A 25,222-nucleotide genomic window follows, 5' to 3' on the forward strand; every position below is an offset into this window, starting at 1 on the left:
TGGACGATAAGACGTGTTGGTCGTGGTGGACGATAAGATGTGTTGGTCGTGGTGGACGATAAGATGTGTTGGTCGTGGTGGACGATAAGGCTTGCTGGTCGTGTTGGACGATAAGACTTGCTGGTCGTGGTGAACGACGAGACGTGTTGGTCGTGGTGAACGATAAGGCTTGCTGGTCGTGGTGGACGATAAGACGTGTTGGTCGTGGTGGACGATAAGATGTGTTGGTCGTGGTGGACGATAAGACGTGTTGGTCGTGGTGGACGATAAGATGTGTTGGTCGTGGTGGACGATAAGACGTGTTGGTCGTGGTGGACGATAAGATGTGTTGGTCGTGGTGGACGATAAGATGTGTTGGTCGTGGTGGACGATAAGATGTGTTGGTCGTGGTGGACGATAAGATGTGTTGGTCGTGGTGGACGATAAGACTTGCTGGTCGTGGTGGACGATAAGACGTGTTGGTCGTGGTGGACGATAAGATGTGTTGGTCGTGGTGGACGATAAGACGTGTTGGTCGTGGTGGACGATAAGATGTGTTGGTCGTGGTGGACGATAAGATGTGTTGGTCGTGGTGGACGATAAGATGTGCTGGTCGTGGTGGACGATAAGATGTGTTGATCGTGGTGGACGATAAGACTTGCTGGTCGTGGTGGACGATAAGACTTGCTGGTCGTGTTGGACGATAAGACTTGCTGGTCGTGGTGGACGATAAGATGTGTTGGTCGTGGTGGACGATAAGACTTGCTGGTCGTGGTGGACGATAAGACGTGTTGGTCGTGGTGGACGATAAGATGTGTTGGTCGTGGTGGACGATAAGACGTGTTGGTCGTGGTGGACGATAAGATGTGTTGGTCGTGGTGGACGATAAGATGTGTTGGTCGTGGTGGACGATAAGATGTGCTGGTCGTGGTGGACGATAAGATGTGTTGATCGTGGTGGACGATAAGACTTGCTGGTCGTGGTGGACGATAAGACTTGCTGGTCGTGTTGGACGATAAGACTTGCTGGTCGTGGTGAACGATAAGACTTGTTGGTCGTGGTGGACGATAAGATGTGTTGGTCGTGGTGGACGATAAGATGTGTTGGTCGTGGTGGACGATAAGATGTGTTGGTCGTGGTGGACGATAAGACTTGCTGGTCGTGGTGAACGACGAGACTTGCTGGTCGTGGTGAACGACGAGACTTGCTGGTCGTGGTGAACGACGAGACTTGCTGGTCGTGGTGAACGACGAGACGTGTTGGTCGTGGTGGACGATAAGATGTGTTGCTTGTGGTAGACGATAAGATGTGTTGGTCGTGGTGGACGATAAGATGTGTTGGTCGTGGTGGACGATAACATGTGTTGGTCGTGGTAGACGATAAGACTTGCTGGTCGTGGTGGCCATTACAACTTGCTGGTCGTGTTGGACGATAAGACTTGCTGGTCGTGTTGGACGATAAGACTTGCTGGTTGTGGTGGACGATAAGACTTGCTGGTCGTGGTGAACGACGAGACGTGTTGGTCGTGGTGGACGATAACATGTGTTGGTCGTGGTGGACGATAAGATGTGTTGGTCGTGGTGGACGATAAGATGTGTTGGTCGTGGTGGACGATAAGACGTGCTGATCGTGGTGGACGATAAGACTTGCTTGTCGTGGTGGACGATAGGACTTGCTGGTCGTGGTGGACGATAGGACTTGCTGGTCGTGGTGGACGATAAGACGTGTTGGTCGTGGTGGACGATAAAACTTGCTGGTCGTGGTGAACGACGAGACGTGTTGGTCGTGGTGAACGATAAGACGTGCTGGTCGTGGTGGACGATAAGACGTGTTGGTCGTGGTGGACGATAAGACTTGCTGGTCGTGGTGGACGATAAGACGTGTTGGTCGTGGTGGACGATAAGACGTGTTGGTCGTGGTGGACGATAAGACTTGCTGGTCGTGGTGGACGATAAGACTTGCTGGTCGTGGTGGACGATAAGACTTGCTGGTCGTGGTGGACGATAAGACTTGCTGGTCGTGGTGGACGATAAGACTTGCTGGTCGTGGTGGACGATAAGACTTGCTGGTCGTGGTGGACGATAAGACTTGCTGGTCGTGGTGGACGATAAGATGTGTTGGTCGTGGTGGACGATAAGACGTGTTGGTCGTGGTGGACGATAAGATGTGTTGGTCGTGGTGGACGATAAGATGTGTTGGTCGTGGTGGACGATAAGGCTTGCTGGTCGTGTTGGACGATAAGACTTGCTGGTCGTGGTGAACGACGAGACGTGTTGGTCGTGGTGAACGATAAGGCTTGCTGGTCGTGGTGGACGATAAGACGTGTTGGTCGTGGTGGACGATAAGATGTTTTGGTCGTGGTGGACGATAAGACGTGTTGGTCGTGGTGGACGATAAGATGTGTTGGTCGTGGTGGACGATAAGACGTGTTGGTCGTGGTGGACGATAAGATGTGTTGGTCGTGGTGGACGATAAGATGTGTTGGTCGTGGTGGACGATAAGATGTGTTGGTCGTGGTGGACGATAAGATGTGTTGGTCGTGGTGGACGATAAGACTTGCTGGTCGTGGTGGACGATAAGACGTGTTGGTCGTGGTGGACGATAAGATGTGTTGGTCGTGGTGGACGATAAGACGTGTTGGTCGTGGTGGACGATAAGATGTGTTGGTCGTGGTGGACGATAAGATGTGTTGGTCGTGGTGGACGATAAGATGTGCTGGTCGTGGTGGACGATAAGATGTGTTGATCGTGGTGGACGATAAGACTTGCTGGTCGTGGTGGACGATAAGACTTGCTGGTCGTGTTGGACGATAAGACTTGCTGGTCGTGGTGGACGATAAGATGTGTTGGTCGTGGTGGACGATAAGACTTGCTGGTCGTGGTGGACGATAAGACGTGTTGGTCGTGGTGGACGATAAGATGTGTTGGTCGTGGTGGACGATAAGACGTGTTGGTCGTGGTGGACGATAAGATGTGTTGGTCGTGGTGGACGATAAGATGTGTTGGTCGTGGTGGACGATAAGATGTGCTGGTCGTGGTGGACGATAAGATGTGTTGATCGTGGTGGACGATAAGACTTGCTGGTCGTGGTGGACGATAAGACTTGCTGGTCGTGTTGGACGATAAGACTTGCTGGTCGTGGTGAACGATAAGACTTGTTGGTCGTGGTGGACGATAAGATGTGTTGGTCGTGGTGGACGATAAGATGTGTTGGTCGTGGTGGACGATAAGATGTGTTGGTCGTGGTGGACGATAAGACTTACTGATCGTGGTGGCCATTACAACTTGCTGGTCGTGGTGGACGATAAAACGTGTTGGTCGTGGTGGACGATAAGATGTGCTGGTCGTGGTGGACGATAAGATGTGTTGGTCGTGGTGGACGATAAGACTTGCTGGTCGTGGTGGACGATAAGATGTGTTGGTCGTGGTGGACGATAAGACTTGCTGGTCGTGGTGGACGATAAGACGTGTTGGTCGTGGTGGACGATAAGATGTGTTGGTCGTGGTGGACGATAAGACGTGTTGGTCGTGGTGGACGATAAGATGTGTTGGTCGTGGTGGACGATAAGATGTGTTGGTCGTGGTGGACGATAAGGCTTGCTGGTCGTGTTGGACGATAAGACTTGCTGGTCGTGGTGAACGACGAGACGTGTTGGTCGTGGTGAACGATAAGGCTTGCTGGTCGTGGTGGACGATAAGACGTGTTGGTCGTGGTGGACGATAAGATGTTTTGGTCGTGGTGGACGATAAGACGTGTTGGTCGTGGTGGACGATAAGACGTGTTGGTCGTGGTGGACGATAAGTTGTGTTGGTCGTGGTGGACGATAAGATGTGTTGGTCGTGGTGGACGATAAGATGTGTTGGTCGTGGTGGACAATAAGATGTGTTGGTCGTGTTGGACGATAAGATGTGTTGGTCGTGGTGGACGATAAGACGTGTTGGTCGTGGTGGACGATAAGACGTGTTGGTCGTGGTGGACGATAAGACGTGTTGGTCGTGGTGGACGATAAGACTTGCTGGTCGTGGTGGACGATAAGACTTGCTGGTCGTGGTGGACGATAAGATGTGTTGGTCGTGGTGGACGATAAGACGTGTTGGTCGTGGTGGACGATAAGATGTGTTGGTCGTGGTGGACGATAAGATGTGTTGGTCGTGGTGGACGATAAGACGTGTTGGTCGTGGTGGACGATAAGATGTGTTGGTCGTGGTGGACGATAAGACTTGCTGGTCGTGTTGGACGATAAGACTTGCTGGTCGTGGTGGACGATAAGACTTGCTGGTCGTGGTGAACGATAAGACTTGTTGGTCGTGGTGGACGATAAGATGTGTTGGTCGTGGTGGACGATAAGATGTGTTGGTCGTGGTGGACGATAAGATGTGTTGGTCGTGGTGGACGATAAGACTTACTGATCGTGGTGGCCATTACAACTTGCTGGTCGTGGTGGACGATAAGACGTGTTGGTCGTGGTGGACGATAAGATGTGCTGGTCGTGGTGGACGATAAGATGTGTTGGTCGTGGTGGACGATAAGACTTGCTGGTCGTGGTGGACGATAAGATGTGTTGGTCGTGGTGGACGATAAGACTTGCTGGTCGTGGTGGACGATAAGATGTGTTGGTCGTGGTGGACGATAAGACGTGTTGGTCGTGGTGGACGATAAGACGTGTTGGTCGTGGTGGACGATAAGACGTGTTGGTCGTGGTGGACGAAAGACGTGTTGGTCGTGGTGGACGATAAGATGTGTTGGTCGTGGTGAACGATAAGACTTGCTGGTCGTGTTGGACGATAAGACTTGCTGGTCGTGGTGGACGATAAGACTTGCTGGTCGTGGTGAACGATAAGACTTGTTGGTCGTGGTGGACGATAAGATGTGTTGGTCGTGGTGGACGATAAGATGTGTTGGTCGTGGTGGACGATAAGATGTGTTGGTCGTGGTTGACGATAAGATGTGTTGGTCGTGGTGGACGATAAGACTTACTGATCGTGGTGGCCATTACAACTTGCTGGTCGTGGTGGACGATAAAACGTGTTGGTCGTGGTGGACGATAAGATGTGCTGGTCGTGGTGGACGATAAGATGTGTTGGTCGTGGTGGACGATAAGACTTGCTGGTCGTGGTGGACGATAAGATGTGTTGGTCGTGGTGGACGATAAGACTTGCTGGTCGTGGTGGACGATAAGACGTGTTGGTCGTGGTGGACGATAAGATGTGTTGGTCGTGGTGGACGATAAGACTTGCTGGTCGTGGTGGACGATAAGATGTGTTGGTCGTGGTGGACGATAAGACTTGCTGGTCGTGGTGGACGATAAGACGTGTTGGTCGTGGTGGACGATAAGATGTGTTGGTCGTGGTGGACGATAAGACGTGTTGGTCGTGGTGGACGATAAGATGTGTTGGTCGTGGTGGACGATAAGATGTGTTGGTCGTGGTGGACGATAAGATGTGCTGGTCGTGGTGGACGATAAGATGTGTTGGTCGTGGTGGACGATAAGACTTGCTGGTCGTGGTAGACGATACGACTTGCTGGTCGTGGTGGACGATAAGACTTGCTGGTCGTGGTGGACGATAAGACTTGCTGGTCGTGGTGGACGATAAAACTTGCTGGTCGTGGTGAACGACGAGACGTGTTGGTCGTGGTGGACGATAACATGTGTTGGTTGTGGTAGACGATAAGACGTTTTGGTCGTGGTAGACGATAACATGTGTTGGTCGTGGTGGACGATAAGATGTGTAAGTCGTGGTGAACGACGAGACTTGCTGGTCGTGGTGGACGACGAGACTTGCTGGTCGTGGTGGACGATAAGATGTGTTGGTCGTGTTGGACGATAAGATGTGTTGGTCGTGGTGGACGATAAGACGTGCTTGTTGTTTTGGACGATAAAAACTGTTGGTCGTGGTGGACGATAAAAACTGTTGGTCGTGGTGGACGATAAAAACTGTTGGTCGTGGTGGACGATAAAAACTGTTGGTCGTGGTGGACGATAAAAACTGTTGGTCGTGGTGGACGATAAGATGTGTTGGTCGTGGTGGACGATAAGACTTGCTGGTCGTGGTGGACGATAAGATGTGTTGGTCGTGGTGGACGATAAGACGTGTTGGTCGTGGTGGACGATAAGATGTGCTGGTCGTGGTGGACGATAAGACTTGCTGGTCGTGGTGGACGATAAGACGTGTTGGTCGTGGTGGACGATAAGATGTGCTGGTCGTGGTGGACGATAAGGCTTGCTGGTCGTGTTAGACGATAAGACTTGCTGGTCGTGGTGGACGATAAGACTTGCTGGTCGTGGTAGACGATACGACTTGCTGGTCGTGGTGGACGATAAAACTTGCTGGTCGTGGTGAACGACGAGACGTGTTGGTCGTGGTGGACGATAACATGTGTTGGTTGTGGTAGACGATAAGACGTGTTGGTCGTGATAGACGATAACATGTGTTGGTCGTGGTGGACGATAAGATGTGTAAGTCGTGGTGAACGACGAGACTTGCTGGTCGTGGTGGACGACGAGACTTGCTGGTCGTGGTGGACGATAAGATGTGTTGGTCGTGGTGGACGATAAGATGTGTTGGTCGTGGTGGACGATAAGACGTGCTTGTTGTTTTGGACGATAAAAACTGTTGGTCGTGGTGGACGATAAAAACTGTTGGTCGTGGTGGACGATAAGATGTGTTGGTCGTGGTGGACGATAAAAACTGTTGGTCGTGGTGGACGATAAAAACTGTTGGTCGTGGTGGACGATAAAAACTGTTGGTCGAGGTGGACGATAAGACGTGTTGGTCGTGGTGGACGATAAGACTTGCTGGTTGTGGTAGACAATAAGACGTGCAGGTCGTGTTGGACGATAATACTTGTTGGTCGTAGCACACGATAATACCTGCTGGTCGTGGTGGCAATAAGACGTGTTGGTCGTTGTGGACGATAATATTTGCTGATCGTGGTGGACGATAAGGCGTGTTGGTCATGGTCAGTTTTCTACAACCAGCGCCTTCAAATTCCAATCTGAATTTTATGATATATAATCACAAGTCATTTTCGGCTAGAATATTAGTATTTGTAGGACGAACTAAAGTCGACTTTTCCTCAACAGTCCCCATATCCATTAAATCATTCCCGTCTGATTTCAGCCTGATATTTTTACCATCTGAGCCATTTGCTTGTTAACCAGTTTTATTTTCTATCACTAGAACAGCGATTTTAAGTGATCCACTCTTAAAATCTAATCTCAAAATACGCATTAAAAGAGAAAGCATCGTATGTCCACTGTGGGTAGTTATCCAACCTGTTCAACAGCATAACACAGAGCACCAAGATCCCTTATATAATCCTTTGTAATATCCAGTATTTGTTTCCTGTTTGTCACTGAAAGCACTATAATTCGTACCTCGACCCCAGTGTCTAGCCAATGTGATCCCATGTTACAATTCCCCAGTGCGATGCCTATGAGACAACGCCTAATTGACTACCCTATGTGTCGTCCAGAGAAAGCTATCAGATTCTGAACTAATGACAAAGATGTATATTATACGCTTGAAGATGTATTTATTGATATATACAGTATAATATGCTGACCATACAACTCCATCTTCGTATACCCTTTTAGGATTCGTTTAATTCAAGGTTAATTTGTCACCGAGATCTCTTATCAGGCAATTCATAATTACACACAATTGACATAATATTATTATCTGTATGCACATGTTACACATTTCATTTTCTATCTATAAGTGTAAAATTTAGTTACAATCTGACGTTAGACGGGGTAACACTATGTGCCATGAGCTGTTAATCATGTTGGCTAGAAAGTCCATGTCGATGCATAATTAGCAGGAATGCACAGTAAGCTCGACCTTGACTAATAGTTTATTATTATCATTCGGCGTTAATTAGCTCCATATCTTAACAATACGTTTGTTAATTAAAGCCAATCCCATATACCTGTCTCAGAACACCAGGGATTCCGTGTTTCCTGTCTTTCATTAACAAGACGTTAGTTCTAATTTCTTTGTAATATCCTGTATGGGCTCAGAAAGACCGGCTGCATATTCCCTTTTGTTTCTTTTTCATTTTTGTTTAATTTCAATAGCGTAAAGATTTATTCCCACGAAGGTCTTTTTTTCTTATTTTATCATCATATCCAGACATTTTGTTCTATAAATCCAACCAATCCAGCATTCCCAGCATCCCTCGTTTCATTACACCATATTAACAACACACCGGAGACAAACCTACAGCGGCGTATTACTTCTCTTTATGATTACAAGATATTATTAAGATGTCCCATTAAGGTAAAACAGTCTGGCTTTTATCACATGCTTACTTTAAATACCATATGATTATGTCACAGATGTTTGCATTACCATCAGGTATCATTGCTAGATTATACAACAAAATGTCTCTCAGGGATTAAAATATCAATATTTTTCTGATATTAATCAGAGCTAGATTTTCAAATGGCGACTCAATACCATTTTTTGTGAATTCTCCTTTATCATTTTAAATATAGCTATCATTGAATCATTGAATTTCTTGTACATCTCCTTTGAGTTTGATGGCATGATGTTTCGTTTTGATACGAGGCTAATGATTTTTCGCCTGTAGATCAATGTATGTTGTGATGTATTATAATAAATAAATTTCCCGCTTCGATGTGAGATAACGGAACAGCAACGGCTCATCAGCAGCTTACCTTGACGTAACTAAGTAACCGTGAGGGTCTCAATTTCTCGACATTAGATTTTCCATTTCGAGTTCGTGACATTTCTGTCTCCCCAAGCCCGCCTCTCTTTCAGTATCATGGTTTTAGGAGATACTCTTGAATATGGATGTCAAAACAAAATATAATAAAACCTGTATTTGGCCATGCAAATAAAGGAATAAAAGATGATATCATGCGATTTTCATACATGATCTGTCATTCAGGTCGTTTTAAGTTTTACATGAATGTTTATTGTAGTAAGGATACATTATTTCAGCAATCGTTGCCACGAATCCTTACATATATGAGGCTCTAATTATGTCATCATTCAGGGTAAACACGTCGTAGTTTGCTCCCTCCACATGCAAAGGATCGATTCGAGCATGTAGCTGTTGTGGAGGTTATGAGACAATATAAGACAGCATAAAAATGACTCCCGTCAAAGGCAACACTGTCCCTACTAAAATGAGCAGTTCCTGTTATATTCAACACCTCATTATGTACATATACAACTAGATGTACATGTGTACCCATTATATTGTACTTGTGTACTTATTTGTAGGCATAATATCATACTTATTTGTAGGTATTATATTGTGATTATTTATAGGTATTATACCATACTTTTTTGTAGGTATTATATTATACTTATTTGTAGGTATTATATTATACTTATTTGTAGGTATAATATTATACTTATTTGTAGGTATCGTATTACATTACTTATTTGTAGGTATCGTATTACATTTATTTGTAGGTATTATATCATACTTATTTGTAGGTATTATATTGAACTTATTTGTAGGTATTATATCATACTTATTGGTAGGTATTATATTATACTTATTTGTAGGTATTATATCATACTTATTTGTAGGAATTATATCATACTTATTTATAGGTATTATACCATACTTTTTTGTAGGTATTATATTATACTTATTTGTAGGTATTATATTATACTTATTTGTAGGTATAATATTATACTTATTTGTAGGTATTATACTTATTTGTAGGTATCGTATTACATTACTTATTTGTAGGTATCGTATTACATTTATTTGTAGGTATTATATCATACTTATTTGTAGGTATTATATCATACTTATTTGTAGGTATTATATCATACTTATGTGTAGGTATTATATTGTACTTATTTGTAGGTATTATATTGTACTTATTTGTAGGTATTATATTCTACTTATTTGTAGGTATTATATCATACTTATTTGTAAGTTTAATATTACATTTATTTGTAGGTATTATATTATTCTTATTTGTAGGTATTATATCACACGTATTTGTAGGTATTATATCATAATTATTTGTAGGTATTATATTATTCTTATTTGTAGGTATCATATTACATTTATTTGTAGGTATTATATTTTATATTTTACTTATTTGTAGGTATTATATTCTACTTATTTGTAGGTATTATATCATACTTATTTGTAAGTTTAATATTACATTTATTTGTAGGTATTATATTATTCTTATTTGTAGGTATTATATCACACGTATTTGTAGGTATTATATCATAATTATTTGTAGGTATTATATTATTCTTATTTGTAGGTATCATATTACATTTATTTGTAGTTATTATATTTTATATTTTACTTATTTGTAGGTATTATATTATACTTATTTGTAGGTATCATATTCTACTTATTTATAGGTATTATATTATACTGATTTGTAGGTATTATATCATACTAATTTGTAGGTATTATATTATTCTTATTTGTAGGCATTATATTCTACTTATTTGTAGGTATTATATTCTACTTATTTGTAGGTATTATATTATACTTATTTGTAGGTATTATATCATACTAATTTGTAGGTATTATATTATTCTTATTTGTAGGTATTATATTCTACTTATTTGTAGGTATTATATTATTCTATTTGTAGGTATTATATTCTACTTATTTGTAGGTATTATATTATTCTATTTGTAGGAATTATATTCTACTTATTTGTAGGTATTATATTCTACTTATTTGTAGGTATTATATTATTCTTATTTGTAGGTATTATATTCTACTTATTTGTAGGTATTATATTATTCTATTTGTAGGAATTATATTCTACTTATTTGTAGGTATTATATTCTACTTATTTGTAGGTATTATATTATACTAATTTGTAGGTATTATATTATTCTTATTTGCAGGTATTATATTCTACTTATTTGTAGGTATTGTATTATTCTTATTTATAGGTATTATATTATACTTATTTGTAGGTATTATATCATACTTATTTGTAAGTATTATATTGTACTTATTTGTAGGTATTATATCATACTTATTTGTAAGTATTATATTACATTTATTTGTAGGTATTATATTATTCTTATTTGTAGGTATTATATTCTACTTATTTGTAGGTATTATATCATACTTATTTGTAGGTATTATATTGTACTTATTTGTAGGTATTATATTGTAGGTATTATATCATACTTATTTGTAGGTATTATATCATACTTATTTGTAGGTATTATATTACATTTATTTGTAGGTATTATATTATACTTATTTGTAGGTATTATATTGTACTTATTTGTAGGTATTATATTGTAGGTATTATATCATACTTATTTGTAGGTATTATATTGTACCTATTTAAAGGTATTATATTATACTTACTTGTATGTGTCATATTGTACTTATTGTAATTATTTGTATGTGTTATATTGTACTTATTTGTAGATATTATATTTTACTTATTTGTAGGTATTATATTGTAACATTTGTAGCAGTGTTCTATTGTTTTTGTGTACAGGCTACGATATGTAAACACTTTCAAACTCTCCGATTAGCCATTTCTGACCTCCAACAGTTCTGATTGGCTAACCTCTGGCCTTTGTCAACAAACTATTTTTACTACTCTCACTTATTCTTTTTGTTGTTGTTTGCCATTGAAAAAAATCAACATAGACGCGTTATATGGATTTAACGGGTGTCGACTTTGGCATGAATAGGTGAGAAGGTTATTCTCATGAAATGGTTGGTTAATCTTGAGTAAAATACACTACGCACGGAAGTGAGATATTGTATTGCTCATGGCGAACAAAACCTTTCCATGATAAAAAATGGTAAGCTTGTGACACTAGTACGAATATTGTCACCAACAGAAGAAAAAAACTTTCTTGATTCCACTCACCTTTATTACGAATTTATATCCCCGACACATTTAGTCCATTTAGGAACACTTGTCAGTTAACGGATAAAGAGATTACATGTAAAACACACTGACACATGTGAAATACACACATGATTCAGCACACAATCTCGGTTTCCAAAATATTTGTTGGAATGCGCGGTGTCTGGAATGAACAAATCTAAGGGTGAACTATAAACAATCGTAAGACACCTACCAAGTCCATGGAAGTACCAATAATGGAATCTGACAAATTTGTGTATATATCTTTAATACGCAAGTAAAATAATGACATTTACAGTTGTAAATCATGAACTCCGCGTATTCTATTAATAAAAACAAAAATATAATGATAATTATTATACTAATATTTCTCCTTGTTTAATTACATGCTTTACAAACACATTACCATACACATGACATTCATCTAGAATATATAATAAACGTTTTTTTTTTTATTACGAACTATATTTTGTCGCGTAGTGATTCGGCTAGCAAAATTTAGTTGATACGCTTGAAGAATTTGAACTTGGTACATTTGTAGGTCAAGAAGTTATGGGATATACATGTTCCAAAACGACCGTAAGTTGTTTAACATATTTATTCAACTCTCGTTAGTTGATTTTCAAATTAAGAAAAGTCTCGTGTCTTTTCAAACTCTGAAAACTAACTTAGTCAAGTTAGATAAACATAATAAACAGAGAACCTTTTTACATTTTTGTAGGTAATATATTACAAACTGATTTCATGACATAACTACATATGTCGGGCTGTATAGTAGACTGTATAGTAGACTGTATAGTAGACTGTATAGTAGATTCCCGACAAGACGACATTTACGGGGAGTACTCCGCTTTTTGAATCTGTTTAAACAGTATATGGAGATTTACAAACCAGACCATTGGTGGCTGGATAACAATGTATTTCCTTAGCTAAGTGGTGACCGGATAGCGATGCAAACAAACGTATGGTAGCTAGATACGATGATAAATTGATACGTGTACCTGGTAACTGGATAACCGGACTTCTGGTACATGGGTGCCGCTATTACAAAATCAGTGGTGCTTTAATAGTGAGGAAAACGAATAGTTGTTTTTGCCAAATTGGGTGATCAAGTTATCTATAAGTGATGTCTGGATGGTAATTGAATTGATAGAATATGAACCAAACAGGATCAACAGAAAGGCATGACTATCTAGGTCAAATCAAGAAAATGTCATGTCCTCATAATAATAGTCGTGATTGTGACGAATCGGACCCAAAAAGCCTCTAACGGGTATCGAACATGTCAGACACAAACGGAATATCGGTCTTGGTAAATTATCCTTTGGAGAAACGTGTAATATGTGAACACTTGTTTTATCAAATAAACGTGATTTTGTTTTGTCAAAACTAATGTATTAACGAAATTCAAACACGCTTAATTTGACATACACAGGGAGTGTCGTGGCCATGAGATAACACTCATGGGTACGAATGTGTCATACAAACCTACACACACATCATCCATTAAGAGACAGCGTGACAACATAATTCATTCTGTTGCCATCTAATCATGTTTTGAATCTGTATATGATGGACAACTTTGGGAGTCGTTGTACATAAATAACGAGCACGCCTGACAGTGTCGCGTGACATATCTAATACCGTTATACAACCTAGACGACTGGCAGGGAAAGCGAGTACGACACCCAGAATTACAGTCCTCAACGCTATCGTTTTTATATTAAACACATTCGGTTTTTGAACCAAAACAAAAGTCCATGTACTGTACTCATGGGATTTGATTACAATAGAACAAATATATAACGTCACGAAAACCCGAACGTACAGTTTACCAGCGATAGCTGCACTTTGACATTAGTAGCGGAACTGAAATGTCTTCCTGACTATTATCGTCGCTGTTCCGACCTCGTACACCGTTTTGTCGTGTAAAACTTGATGCATGTTACGATTATACGACAAATTTGTCAATGTTCTTGTTGTTGCGTATACATTTATGATGAATTAGTTGTTAACATCAGGTTGCATTAATCAGACTGTAAATGCCTTCACTTGCCTGGCCGTGACTCTTTAAGACAATATCAATAATACGACGAGTAATCAAACTCACCAAGACAATATCAATAATACGACGAGTAATCAAACTCACCAAGACAATATCAATAATACGACGAGTAATCAAACTCACCAAGACAATATCAATAATACGACCAGTAATCAAACTCACCAAGACAATATCAATAATACGACCAGTAACCAAATTCACCGAGACAATATCAATAAAACGACTATTATCAAACTCACCAAGACAATATCAATTATACGACGAGTAACCAAATTCACCGAGACAATATCAATAAAACGACTATTATCAAACTCACCAAGACAATATCAATAATACGACCAGTAATCAAACTCACCAAGACAATATCAATTATACGACGAGTAACCAAATTCACCGAGACAATATCAATAAAACGACTATTATCAAACTCACCAAGACAATATCAATAATACGACCAGTAACCAAATTCACTAAGACAATATCAATAATACGACGAGTAATTTAAGTCACCAAGACATTATCAATAATACGACCAGTAATCAAACTCACCAGGACAATATCAATAATACGACGAGTAATTTAACTCACCTAGACAATATCAATAATACGACCAGTAACCAAATTCACTAAGACAATATTAATTATACGACCAGTAACCAAACTCGCTAAGACAATATCAATAAAACGACTATTATCAAACTCACCAAGACAATATCAATAATACGACCAGTAACCAAACTCACCAAGACAATATCAATAATACGACCAGTAATTTAACTCACCAAGACAATATCAATAATACGACCAGTAATCAAACTCACCAAGACAATATCAATAATACGACCAGTAATTTAACTCACCAAGACAATATCAATAATACGACTAGTATCAAACTCACCAAGACAATATCAATAATACGACCAGTAACCAAACTCTCTAAGACGATATCAACAAGTACTAATCGTAATGGGGAAACCATTACAGAAGTCCCCCAAACGCCCCCGCAGTCGTACCATTGTGTTCGGCATACCTTAATTCCCTTATTACCATTTTTCACAGCAATCAAACAATATCTAAATTTTGACCAATCAGAAGCCTCCATTTCGTTTCCATGTCAACAGAGGAAAGAAGAAACGGAGCAAAACCAAAAAGTCCCCCACTTCGTTTAGGGACTTAATAGTAATCCAACTCACCAAGACAATATCAATAATACGACCAGTAATCAGTCACATCTTCGTGTCTGGTTTACAAAATTAGCAATTGTCATAGGGGGGTTGTAACGAAATTTACCAGCTGAATCGTCAAAATTAATGAATTTAGGTTCGGGGAATTGTCTCGATATGCAGGTACCATCAGGTAAACATGAGGAACATGCTAGGTGACCCGTATATCCAGTGATTTGATACCTCGTGTTTATTGACGCGTGTTATATGACAGATTTAGATTTGAAGACAACAGCCGTACTTTATCGAAATCAGCAGTTCTTGAAACTGAAAATTGGTATGTAGTTATTGTTACTGCTCGTTTAGAGCCCATTACTAGTCCAACACAAGTCGTATGTTCCTTTGTGAGGCGACAGTTACTGAGTGATCTGTGTTGTCAAGCATTAATCAAGGAGAAAGCAATTGCCCGGGATTCGATACCGCGAACCAGCTTCCATATGTCCCATGATTAAGTGTCACTACTCCGATACACGTGTCATTTCTTGAATTTGCTACCGGTTGAAATGATGGGTATCCCCAATGAAGAAGAAAACGCTCACTGCTCCAGAATACATGATCTTATTCCCTTGTGGCTTTTACAAAAAATATCTGTGCGGCCATTGTTCCGCACCTGTTTTGCCTTCCTTTCAATGATTTAGAGCTCGAATTACTGTCACTTGTCACGTCGCTACTCTCCGTTTAAAAGGAGAAATTTTGTTCTCGACATGTTTTTCGAATGTCTGTTGTCTTGACATATTCTATCCTGGTTGTTCGAAAAGCAGCTCTGTATAGTTTAAGTGTCCGGGTTTGTTAATGTACACATCAACGAGCAAAAAGAATAACGTTATTTCACACATAAAAATGTAACATTTTGAATTCGAATTTAGATTGAAATACACTAAATAGATACTGATAAAAGTTAGACAATGATAAACGTATACGTTAAGATCGTGAAGACTCATTATTATTTCTTTACAAGCCTATAGAAGTCATAATTTTAGTAGCATCACAGATATCGAGAAACATTTTAATCTCAAGTAAATTTGGTACACTATCGCCACCGTGTAGTACAGTCGTTCCCACGACAACATTCTAAGAGAAGACGCATTTTACACGAGATAATGCAATTTGTTTATTTTGTTAACCCTGTGTGTATTGAATTCAACTGGAGCATATATGGCCAGAGGAAATGTAGATCTAGTTAGCTTCATTTCTGTTCGGTCATTAGCCATACATGTCCCAACATGACGGTTAAGTTTAAGTAATACAATCAATAGCTGTCGAAAAGGCAGTAGAAAGATTAATGAGCAGCATCTAGCATAAAACAATATGAGTCGTTCTGGACAGAACACACACTAGCATTTCAAACAACGTTATCTCTGCATTTATTCACCACGGTTACAACTCGCTGATAGGTACAATGTAGGCTTGTGAGTCGGTTGGTGTTGGTCAGTAGGTTGGTACGTAGACTGGTGAGTGGTTTGGTGTCCGGGCTGGGGAGTCGGTTGGTAAGTGGGTTAGTGAGTAGGTTGGTGAGGGTGTTGGTACGTACGCTGGTGGGTGGGTTGATGAGTAGGTTGGTGAGTAGTTTGATGTGTGGGTTGGTGAGTGGGTTGGTGAGTAGTTTGGTGAGTGGGCTGGTGAGTAGATTGGTGAGTAGGTTGATGAGTAGTTTGGTGAGTGGGTTGGTGAGTGGGTTGGTGAGTGGGTTGGTGAGTGGGTTGGTGAGTGGGTTGGTGAGTGGGTTGGTGAGTGGGTTGGTGAGTAGGTGATGAGTGGGTTGGTGAGTGGGTTGGTGAGTGGGTTGATGAGTAGGTTGATGAGTTGGTTGGTGAGTGGGTTGGTGAGTAGGTTGGTGAGTAGGTTGGTGAGTAGGTTGGTGAGTAGGTTGGTGAGTGGGTTGGTGAGTAGGTTCGTGAGTGGGTTGGTGAGTGGGTTGGTGAGTGGGTTGGTGAGTAGGTTCGTAAGTGGGTTGGTACGTAGGCTGGTGAGTGGGTTGGTGAGTGGATTGGTGAGTGGATTGGTGAGTTGGTCTGTAAGTGGGTTGATGAGTGGGCTGGTGAGTAGTTTGGTGAGTGGGTTGGTGAGTAGGTTGATGAGTGGGTTGGTGAGTAGGTTGGTGAGTAGGTTGGTGAGTGGGATGGTGAGACGGTTGGTAGGTAAGCTGGTTAGTTACCTTGTGAGTAGCCTGGTTAGTTGGCTGGTTAGTAGGTTCGGGAGCGGGCTGAGGAGTTAGTTGGGGAGAGAAGCCTGATTAGTTGCCTGGTGAGTTGACTTGATTAGGATGCAGAATCATTACCACTATGGACCTTTTCCGCTTTTCGCTAGTCCAAAGTGCTTCAAAAGTTTGATTCTTCCTTATTGGAATATCACATTGTATTACTGTTTACTCGAATGCATCGTTAGAGTTGTCTTCCAAAAGTAATAACCTTAGAACAGACCATGCTGGTTTGGTCGGATTACAGGGTTAGAACAGACAATGCTGGTTTGGTCGGATTACAGAGTTAGAACAGACAATGCTGGTTTGGTCGGATTACAGAGGGGAATCCTAATTGTGTGATTATAAAACAAGGTTACATTGTGATGTGCCAATCCGTTCATAATCAGTGGTGAATTTCTTTACATGAATGGGATTGGTGATTAATTAATTTATCTATTAAGTTAAACGTTGACAGTATATTAGTAAACTATTGAAATGTCTACCATGGTCAACAAGACATTGCATGAGAACGACTTTTCATCCTCGATATAGAGTTGCTCAACGCTTTTGGTATATCTTCAAGATCCGAAATCCAGTATACAACTTATTTAGTATGGTCCTCACCACTTCAATGCTCTTAAATATGCCTGCTGATTCCCTTGTTACCACTTCTACGTTCTAAATATGCCTGCTGATTCCTTTATTAACATTTCTACGTTCTAAATATGCCTGCTGATTCCCTTGTTACCACTTCTACGTTCTAAATATGCCTGCTGATTCCCTTGTTACCACTTCTACGTTCTAAATATACCTGCTGATTCCCTTGTTACCACTTCTACGTTCTAAATATGCCTGCTGAGTCCCTTGTTACCACTTCTGCGATCTAAATATGCCTGCTGATTCCTTTATTTACACTTCTACGTTCTAAATATGCCTGCTGATTCCCTTGTTACCACTTCTACGTTCTAAATATGCCTGCTGATTCCCTTGTTACAACTTCTACGTTCTAAATATGCCTGCTGATTCCCTTGTTACAACTTCTACGTTCTAAATATGCCTGCTGATTCCTTTATTAATACTTCAACGTTCTAAATATGCCTGCTGAGTCCCTTGTTACCACTTCTGCGATCTAAATATGCCTGCTGATTCCTTTATTAACACTTCAACGTTCTTAAATACCCCCACTGTTTCCCTTTACCACTTCTACGTTTTTCTATATACCCGATCGGTCCTTCACTACCAAATATTTTACACCAACACAAAATCATTTGCATAAACTGGCGATGTTGCATGATTGTATAGTATAGAATAATGGTTTTTAAGAAACAGCAGAAATGCAAGCTAGCCGAGTATTATTTTTTGAGACTTATCTCCCTTTGATTAATATCTATATCTGGAGCTACATATAATATAAAAAGGCTATTGAAAGTAGCTATTGTTAGTTATTGAATTTATGACATGTACATGTATAAGGCAAGTAATTAATAGAGTTATCAAAAAAATAAAAGGATTTCCTTATTGCTTACAACATTTAATACAGCTTTCACACTCACTTTCACACCTTTACTGAATGCATATATATATACTTATACAAATAAGTGGTGTATTTTCAGTTTGAGAAGAAAAATCTATTTTATATGGACCATTTTCAAAATTATTCTATTCCATCTTATTTCTTAATATTACTTCTTCTATTTTCAGGTAAATATCTAATTCGCTTTTAAGCCATTTATATTATGAAGACAGTTTCTAAGTCTTTGTTTGTAATCAGTGGTGTTATTAGTGGATTATAAAATACTAATCGGTGGCAGGTATCGCCACTAACGGTCTTTGGGGAAAAGTACAAATACATTTTTATTCTAGATAATGTGATGGATCAACCAGAGCCATTACAATATTTGCAATAAAAGAAAGAAGAAACAGTTTAATTAAATATGTATATAAACAGTATAATTAAATAAAATGCAATGCATGAACGAAACAGTAATTAATCACATTTGTCTTCTGTTTCCGTACATTAACATATATATTACAGTATTCGCTTTCATCACGTGATTATTTACGTAATTAATGTTTGATAGATAATGTACTGTAAATAACATTGGAAGCTGAATCCGACCTAGAATCCAAATAACTGACAGTGTAATGAAGCAAACATTAAGATAAATCAGTATAACACTTGTGAGACACCAAATTACGCAATCCGGATCCACTTACACATATTAAATGATTCCTAGGGATGCCTCCTCGAGACTATGTTTTAACACATTTCTGCACTATATGATCATAGATTTTGACAAAACGTCATTAACTATCTGCGAAAACAAGCCTTTCACGAACATCAATCGGAACCATTCGGGAACCATACCATTATTATCGTAATAAGTGTGCCAGAAAACTTTCCCATCTTCACTTGTAATTTTTATTATCTGCCAAATTATTTTTTATTAGAAGGAATATTTACTCTCTGAACAATGGAAAAATAATTTGATTCTGAAAGGCCTATTTCAGGACATATACTAAGGTTTCATCAGGGTTCAAGTCTCTCTTTGATCCTTCGTAAAGGTTTGGCTTTTTTCATAGCAAACATACATATGACATATGTGTAAAAAAAGTCTGGATGTCTGTTGTTTGTTGCACATTTTTTCACAACAATTACAACAAGACCCATAGTCCTTAACGGTCACCTGAGTTTTGAAATATTTTTGTAAATCTGCCCCTTTTTGACCCTACCCACCAGCCCCTCGGTGTCAATAATTGCATACAAGCAAACTGCCTTCTAAAACTGAAAAAAATTAAAATTCCAATAGAAATCACACCAATGATAGTCAAAAATTTGATTTTCTATATAAACAACCCTAAAAGGTACCTCGTCCAAAGGGGCCATGAAATTCACAATTTTGGTAAAGCACTTTTTTTTCAAATTTCGGTTAGTTTGACTGTTTTGGCCCCGCCCATCAGCCCTTGGGGGTTGGTCAGGGCCAACATGTGCATACCATCAAACTGTCATCCCATGCTGATAATGTAAACCAAGTTATAATGAATTCCTATACAAATGAAACAAATGGTAGTGAAAAATGTGATTTTCCTATAAACTATAGCAAAGTTTACCCAATCCCCATGGGCAAACGTGATACCTCAGGGTCATGAAATTCACATTTTTTGTAAAGCACCTTAAGACTTTACTATATGTGAAGAGTGTTTTATTTTACCATTTCTGGAAGTTGAGATGAAGATTTTTGAATTTTAGTCAATTTGACCCTTTTTGGCCCCGCCCCTCCGGCCTCTTTCGGTTTGGGACCAAATAATTCACACTTTTTGTTAACATTTAGCCATGAAAGTTTCCTGCCAAAGTTCATTGAATTTGATTGAGCGGTTTTGGAGAAGAAGTCGAAAATGTAAATTGTTTACGACGCACGACGCCGGACAAAAGGCGATCGCAATAGGTCATCTGAGACCTCGTACAAGGTGACCTAGTAAATTACCAATTCGGCGGCTATTTTTTAAATTTGTATTTTTTGTCCTTCATGAAAAGCCCAAAATTCGCCTTTTTAACTCTAGACTGATTACTGAAATCATCGAATGATAATGATATGGAACAAAGGGGAAACGTATACATTTTTGGATTTTTACATATGTTCATGTATATTTACATTTAAGTGAAACTGGTTCCGTTTTGATTTTGACCTCAAAATGGTGAAAAATAACACACAAAACAATGAGAACAATGTTGTTGTTTTTTGTTGTTGTTTTTTTTAGAAAGAGAAACTTATTTTCTAGACCCACTTAATATTTCAAAAGTTCACTAACAGAACCTAAATATATTGAACGTTTCATCTACAAACAATGGTGAAAAAAATAGATGGTACCATTAACAATAGGCCAATGTCATTAACTGTCATCTGACTCGAAAGTCCCGTGTACTATTGTAATATACATACACAATAACAAGTGTAGTGGCACTGTTGGCTATGGCTGCCATGGTGGTCATCTTGGACTTCGGACCGACCAGGAAAATAACAAACCTTGATCAGAACTATTTCAGGATCATTCAAGCTAAGTTAGAGCTGAATCCTACTGGTGGAAGAAGTTTGAAATAGATGTTGTTCAGGAAAACCATGATTGCGCGATCATGTTACAAACGGCTGTCATGGCTGACATGACAAAGATATTCTACTAGGTCGAAAATTAACAAGACTTTGTTGGCTCCCCTTCCATAATGTCTCTATCAATTTTCAGCTCAATAGTGCCATTGGAATTGATAAGATGTTTAAAATATGTTTTTCAAGATCAGCAAGGAAAATAACAACACTAGGTCAGGACCATCTCAGGATTGTTTCAAGTACGTTACAGTTGAATCCCACTGTTGGACCTTGTGAAGAAGTTGGAAATGTGACCTAAAAACTAAAGGGTAGGAATAACGCAAATTGTTTGTATTATGTGAGTTAAAAGAATGAGTTGAAAAAATGGACCTTCCGTTATATGAAAATAAATACCATTTCTGTCCATACCACAAACATTCATACAAGTCTGATACCAAGCTAGGAAGAGCGTGTACGAATATTTTGTGCGAAAGGTCAAAACAGCAAAAAATCATGTGGAGGTGATAAAAAATCATTTCTCAAAAACCATCCCAAGACATATACATGTAATTATAATTGCATATATTGTTATGCAATCTACATCCTTTTCCAAAAAATGTATACGAGACTTTTTACTTTATATTTTTTTTTTTTTTTTTTTGTGGAATCCTTTCTCTTATATATTCATTTACCGCTGTTTCAATTAATCAAAAGAACTGTTACAAACAGTGACTTTACATTTTTTTCTTAACGATTAATATAAGACAATCAAAAGTTTTGTCACGTCTAACAAGAAAAATAAAATATTTGAAAAAAAATATGAAAATGAGCCAAAATGAGAACCATCTAAATACAATATGGTCAAAGCAGTAGTACATGCATGTATCTTATAAGTATTAAATTTCTATTTTATATCACTTGAGAAACCTACCGACTAAGATAGTTTGACCTTTTTCCGAGATAATATTATTTCCATCATATTTTTAGAATTATCGGGAAGCCTTGGTGACATTGCGTTGAATCAAAACATCGACATTTTCCAAGTGCTTCTAATTCACGTCTCGTAAACTAATTGTTGTCACACAAATAAGAGGTCCAGCATGTGTTCATAAAGTGTACGCAACATGGTTTTAGAACAAGGAATCACAAAAAGTAAATACGGGATTTTATATCTTTTTAAAAGTAATAGGGTATTAGGTGTGGAGTGTTTTATACAACTGTCTTTATCTAGAGGAACTTCATATTTAATTGTCTATATTTAAATGTTTAATGTAGCTGCATAATTGTGACTTTTTTTCTTAATACGTTTTCTAGTATTTGTGTCTCAATAAGTAATGTATACTGTATGTACCTAAATAAGGAGTAACGACAATCACACAGCTGTACGTGTTAATTAAATTACATGATATCAACCAAGGCAATCATCAAATATTACAAAAGACTCGGAATCGATCGGGGTTTCTAACTTAAAATAGGTTTTTATTGTTTATTTTCATAAATATATTAACTTGCCCCGTAAACCTATCTATTCATGTTTAACCGATTTTTTTAATGCGCCTAAAGTGCACTCTTATATATCGTCCTTTTAATTAGCAAACCTAACGTACGTGAAAGTGTAACTTAAAACATGAAAAACCGACTTTGTATCCCTCAAATACCCAGATTCCCGCTCAATCCTTCTTCAAGCTGTTAACATCAATACATCAAATGAGAATGGCATATCTCCTAGGTTGAATTGCCATTTGTGCATTTTTACGGTTTTGTAGTTGTTATTTCTGCTGTGTATTCTTATCCCCGGCAACCCGATGCATTTGCATTATGTACTTGGTAACTATTGGGAAGTCTTATGAGTTGGGAGTAATTCATCTTGAACCTCTTGAGGTATTTGACTACTTAAACTTGCTATCACATTCGCATCGTTTTGAAATATTAAGGGTTACACTTGAAAGCGAAATATCAGATCCATAGCGAAATTGGTTCTTCAAAGTCGGGTTATGCACTCGTGCGTGCTCAATTAATACGGAAGTGTAGAAACTCGCCTTGCTTATCTCAGGGAAGCTAGGTTTGGCTGGTATAGCATCTCAGAAGACGTTTTCGATTTCAGAGTAATTAACTGAGTTTATCGACAATTTCTGTGTCCGTGAGGAAGTTTAGGATTAGTGGGTATTAGGTGAAACTTGCGGATTGCTATAATCTCAGTTTTATTACAAGTAAGGAATTTCTACTGATTACCAGTCCATAATACTGGCACTAAGAAAGCTATGTCAATGATAAACCTCCTACAATCGACCACACAATGTCCCATGTACTCTTGGTCGGTTTATTGATCCACGGGGATCTGGGATACTGTTCAAAATCAATTCTATTTCAATTGAGAAAATGTTAAATAAGATGAGAAATGGCATGTTCTAAAATATGATCAAATGAAATTTTCTATCAAATTTCCATAAAAGACACTTAGGTAAGACATTAGATGCATTACTGGATGACTGATATGAAATATGTGCTACCATAACAGCGATCTCTGATGAATTGTATCCAAAATATTAAGGGTAAAAACAAAGCCACACACGTAGATAGACGATTTTGTTCGGGATTAAGTTTCGCGATAACGCTACTGTCGTACACAGAACGTGTGGCCAGTCAGGGGGTTAAGCACATTTTGACTGTAATGTCCCATATTGATAATTTACCCAATCAAGGCCGATAGGAAGTAGAGTTATTACTCAAATATTGTAGAAAGATGAAACCGTTTTAAAGTTCCATCTGTCTGATATGCAATGCGCTGATGCAATACTTTTAAAGCAGAAGTGAATACGATAACTCTTCATTTCTTCTTGTTTTTTTTTTTATATCAAACTAATCGGAGAAATAGCCGAGGACAAAAGAGCAGAGAAGGGGATTGTCGAAATATGCTGAGTGTCAATTAAGGATGTACCAATGTTTCTATTAGTACATAGAGGGTTGAGATGGCTATAGTTTAGAGTACAAGGAGACCATGAGATATCACTTACCTTTGGTGTGTACACATTGAGATAAAGGCAATCTTCACTAGTCTTGTTGAAGCCCGGGACATGAAACTCAATATATGCAAGGCCCCCGCTTGGTTGGGGACAGGCGGGACCAAGCTCTATCGCATTTAGTGTTCCCTCGTGCCATGTCTTAGGAACAACCGGTGGCTGAAAATATAAACACGGATATTAGGAAAACTCATCAATATCTGTCTGTCTGTCTGTCTGAACGTAGGTCACAAAATCGTCAAAACCTGTGTAGTATTAGTACAAACCATTCTACAATGTACTTGCAATAAAAATCAAAACAAAAACAAAAAACAAAAACAGAACAGAATTGCTTAAGATTTAATTACTCGTAAAATCTGGATTGATAAATCATAATGCCAGTAAACAGGTTTGGTATTTGATTTTCTAACATTCGTGATGGCATGGGAAATATCCACTACAGAGTAGTAAACCTCGACCCTGGAAATTAATTCGGCACTGACAGAAGATGTCGTCTACAGGAGATTTATGCAAGACCATAATGAAGATATGAAGAGGTGTTGGCGTATAGGTGTCATCCTACAGTGATCATTTGCTCCAAAGAGCCACGTGCTGGCTACTGTGTAATGCCTAATTAAATCTATATTTAGTTAATACGCGCCCATAGAGATCATTTGCAAAAAAGAGTGATAAATCGCGTGTAACAACAGCAATAGATATTTCTACTCACATACAGGTGTCAGAACTTACATCTGTGGCTTATAGGCAAAAGATGCTAAATTCTGCATCTCATGACATTAAATACAAGTTTTATCTGGTGCAGATC

General features: G+C 39.0%; 1 protein-coding gene across 1 annotated transcript in view; it reads right to left on the reverse strand.

Annotated features, from left to right (window-relative positions):
* LOC117325032 (cholinesterase 1-like) overlaps positions 1–25,222 on the reverse strand; it is a 211,260-nt gene that overhangs the window by 41,577 nt on the left and 144,461 nt on the right. The window contains exon 2 of the mRNA XM_033880934.1: positions 24,412–24,576. Coding sequence (XP_033736825.1) covers positions 24,412–24,576 — 165 coding nt within the window. The remainder of the gene's footprint in view (positions 1–24,411; positions 24,577–25,222) is intronic.

Source organism: Pecten maximus, chromosome 4 (genome assembly GCF_902652985.1).
Source record: "Pecten maximus chromosome 4, xPecMax1.1, whole genome shotgun sequence".
Taxonomy (NCBI): Eukaryota; Metazoa; Mollusca; class Bivalvia; order Pectinida; family Pectinidae; genus Pecten; species Pecten maximus.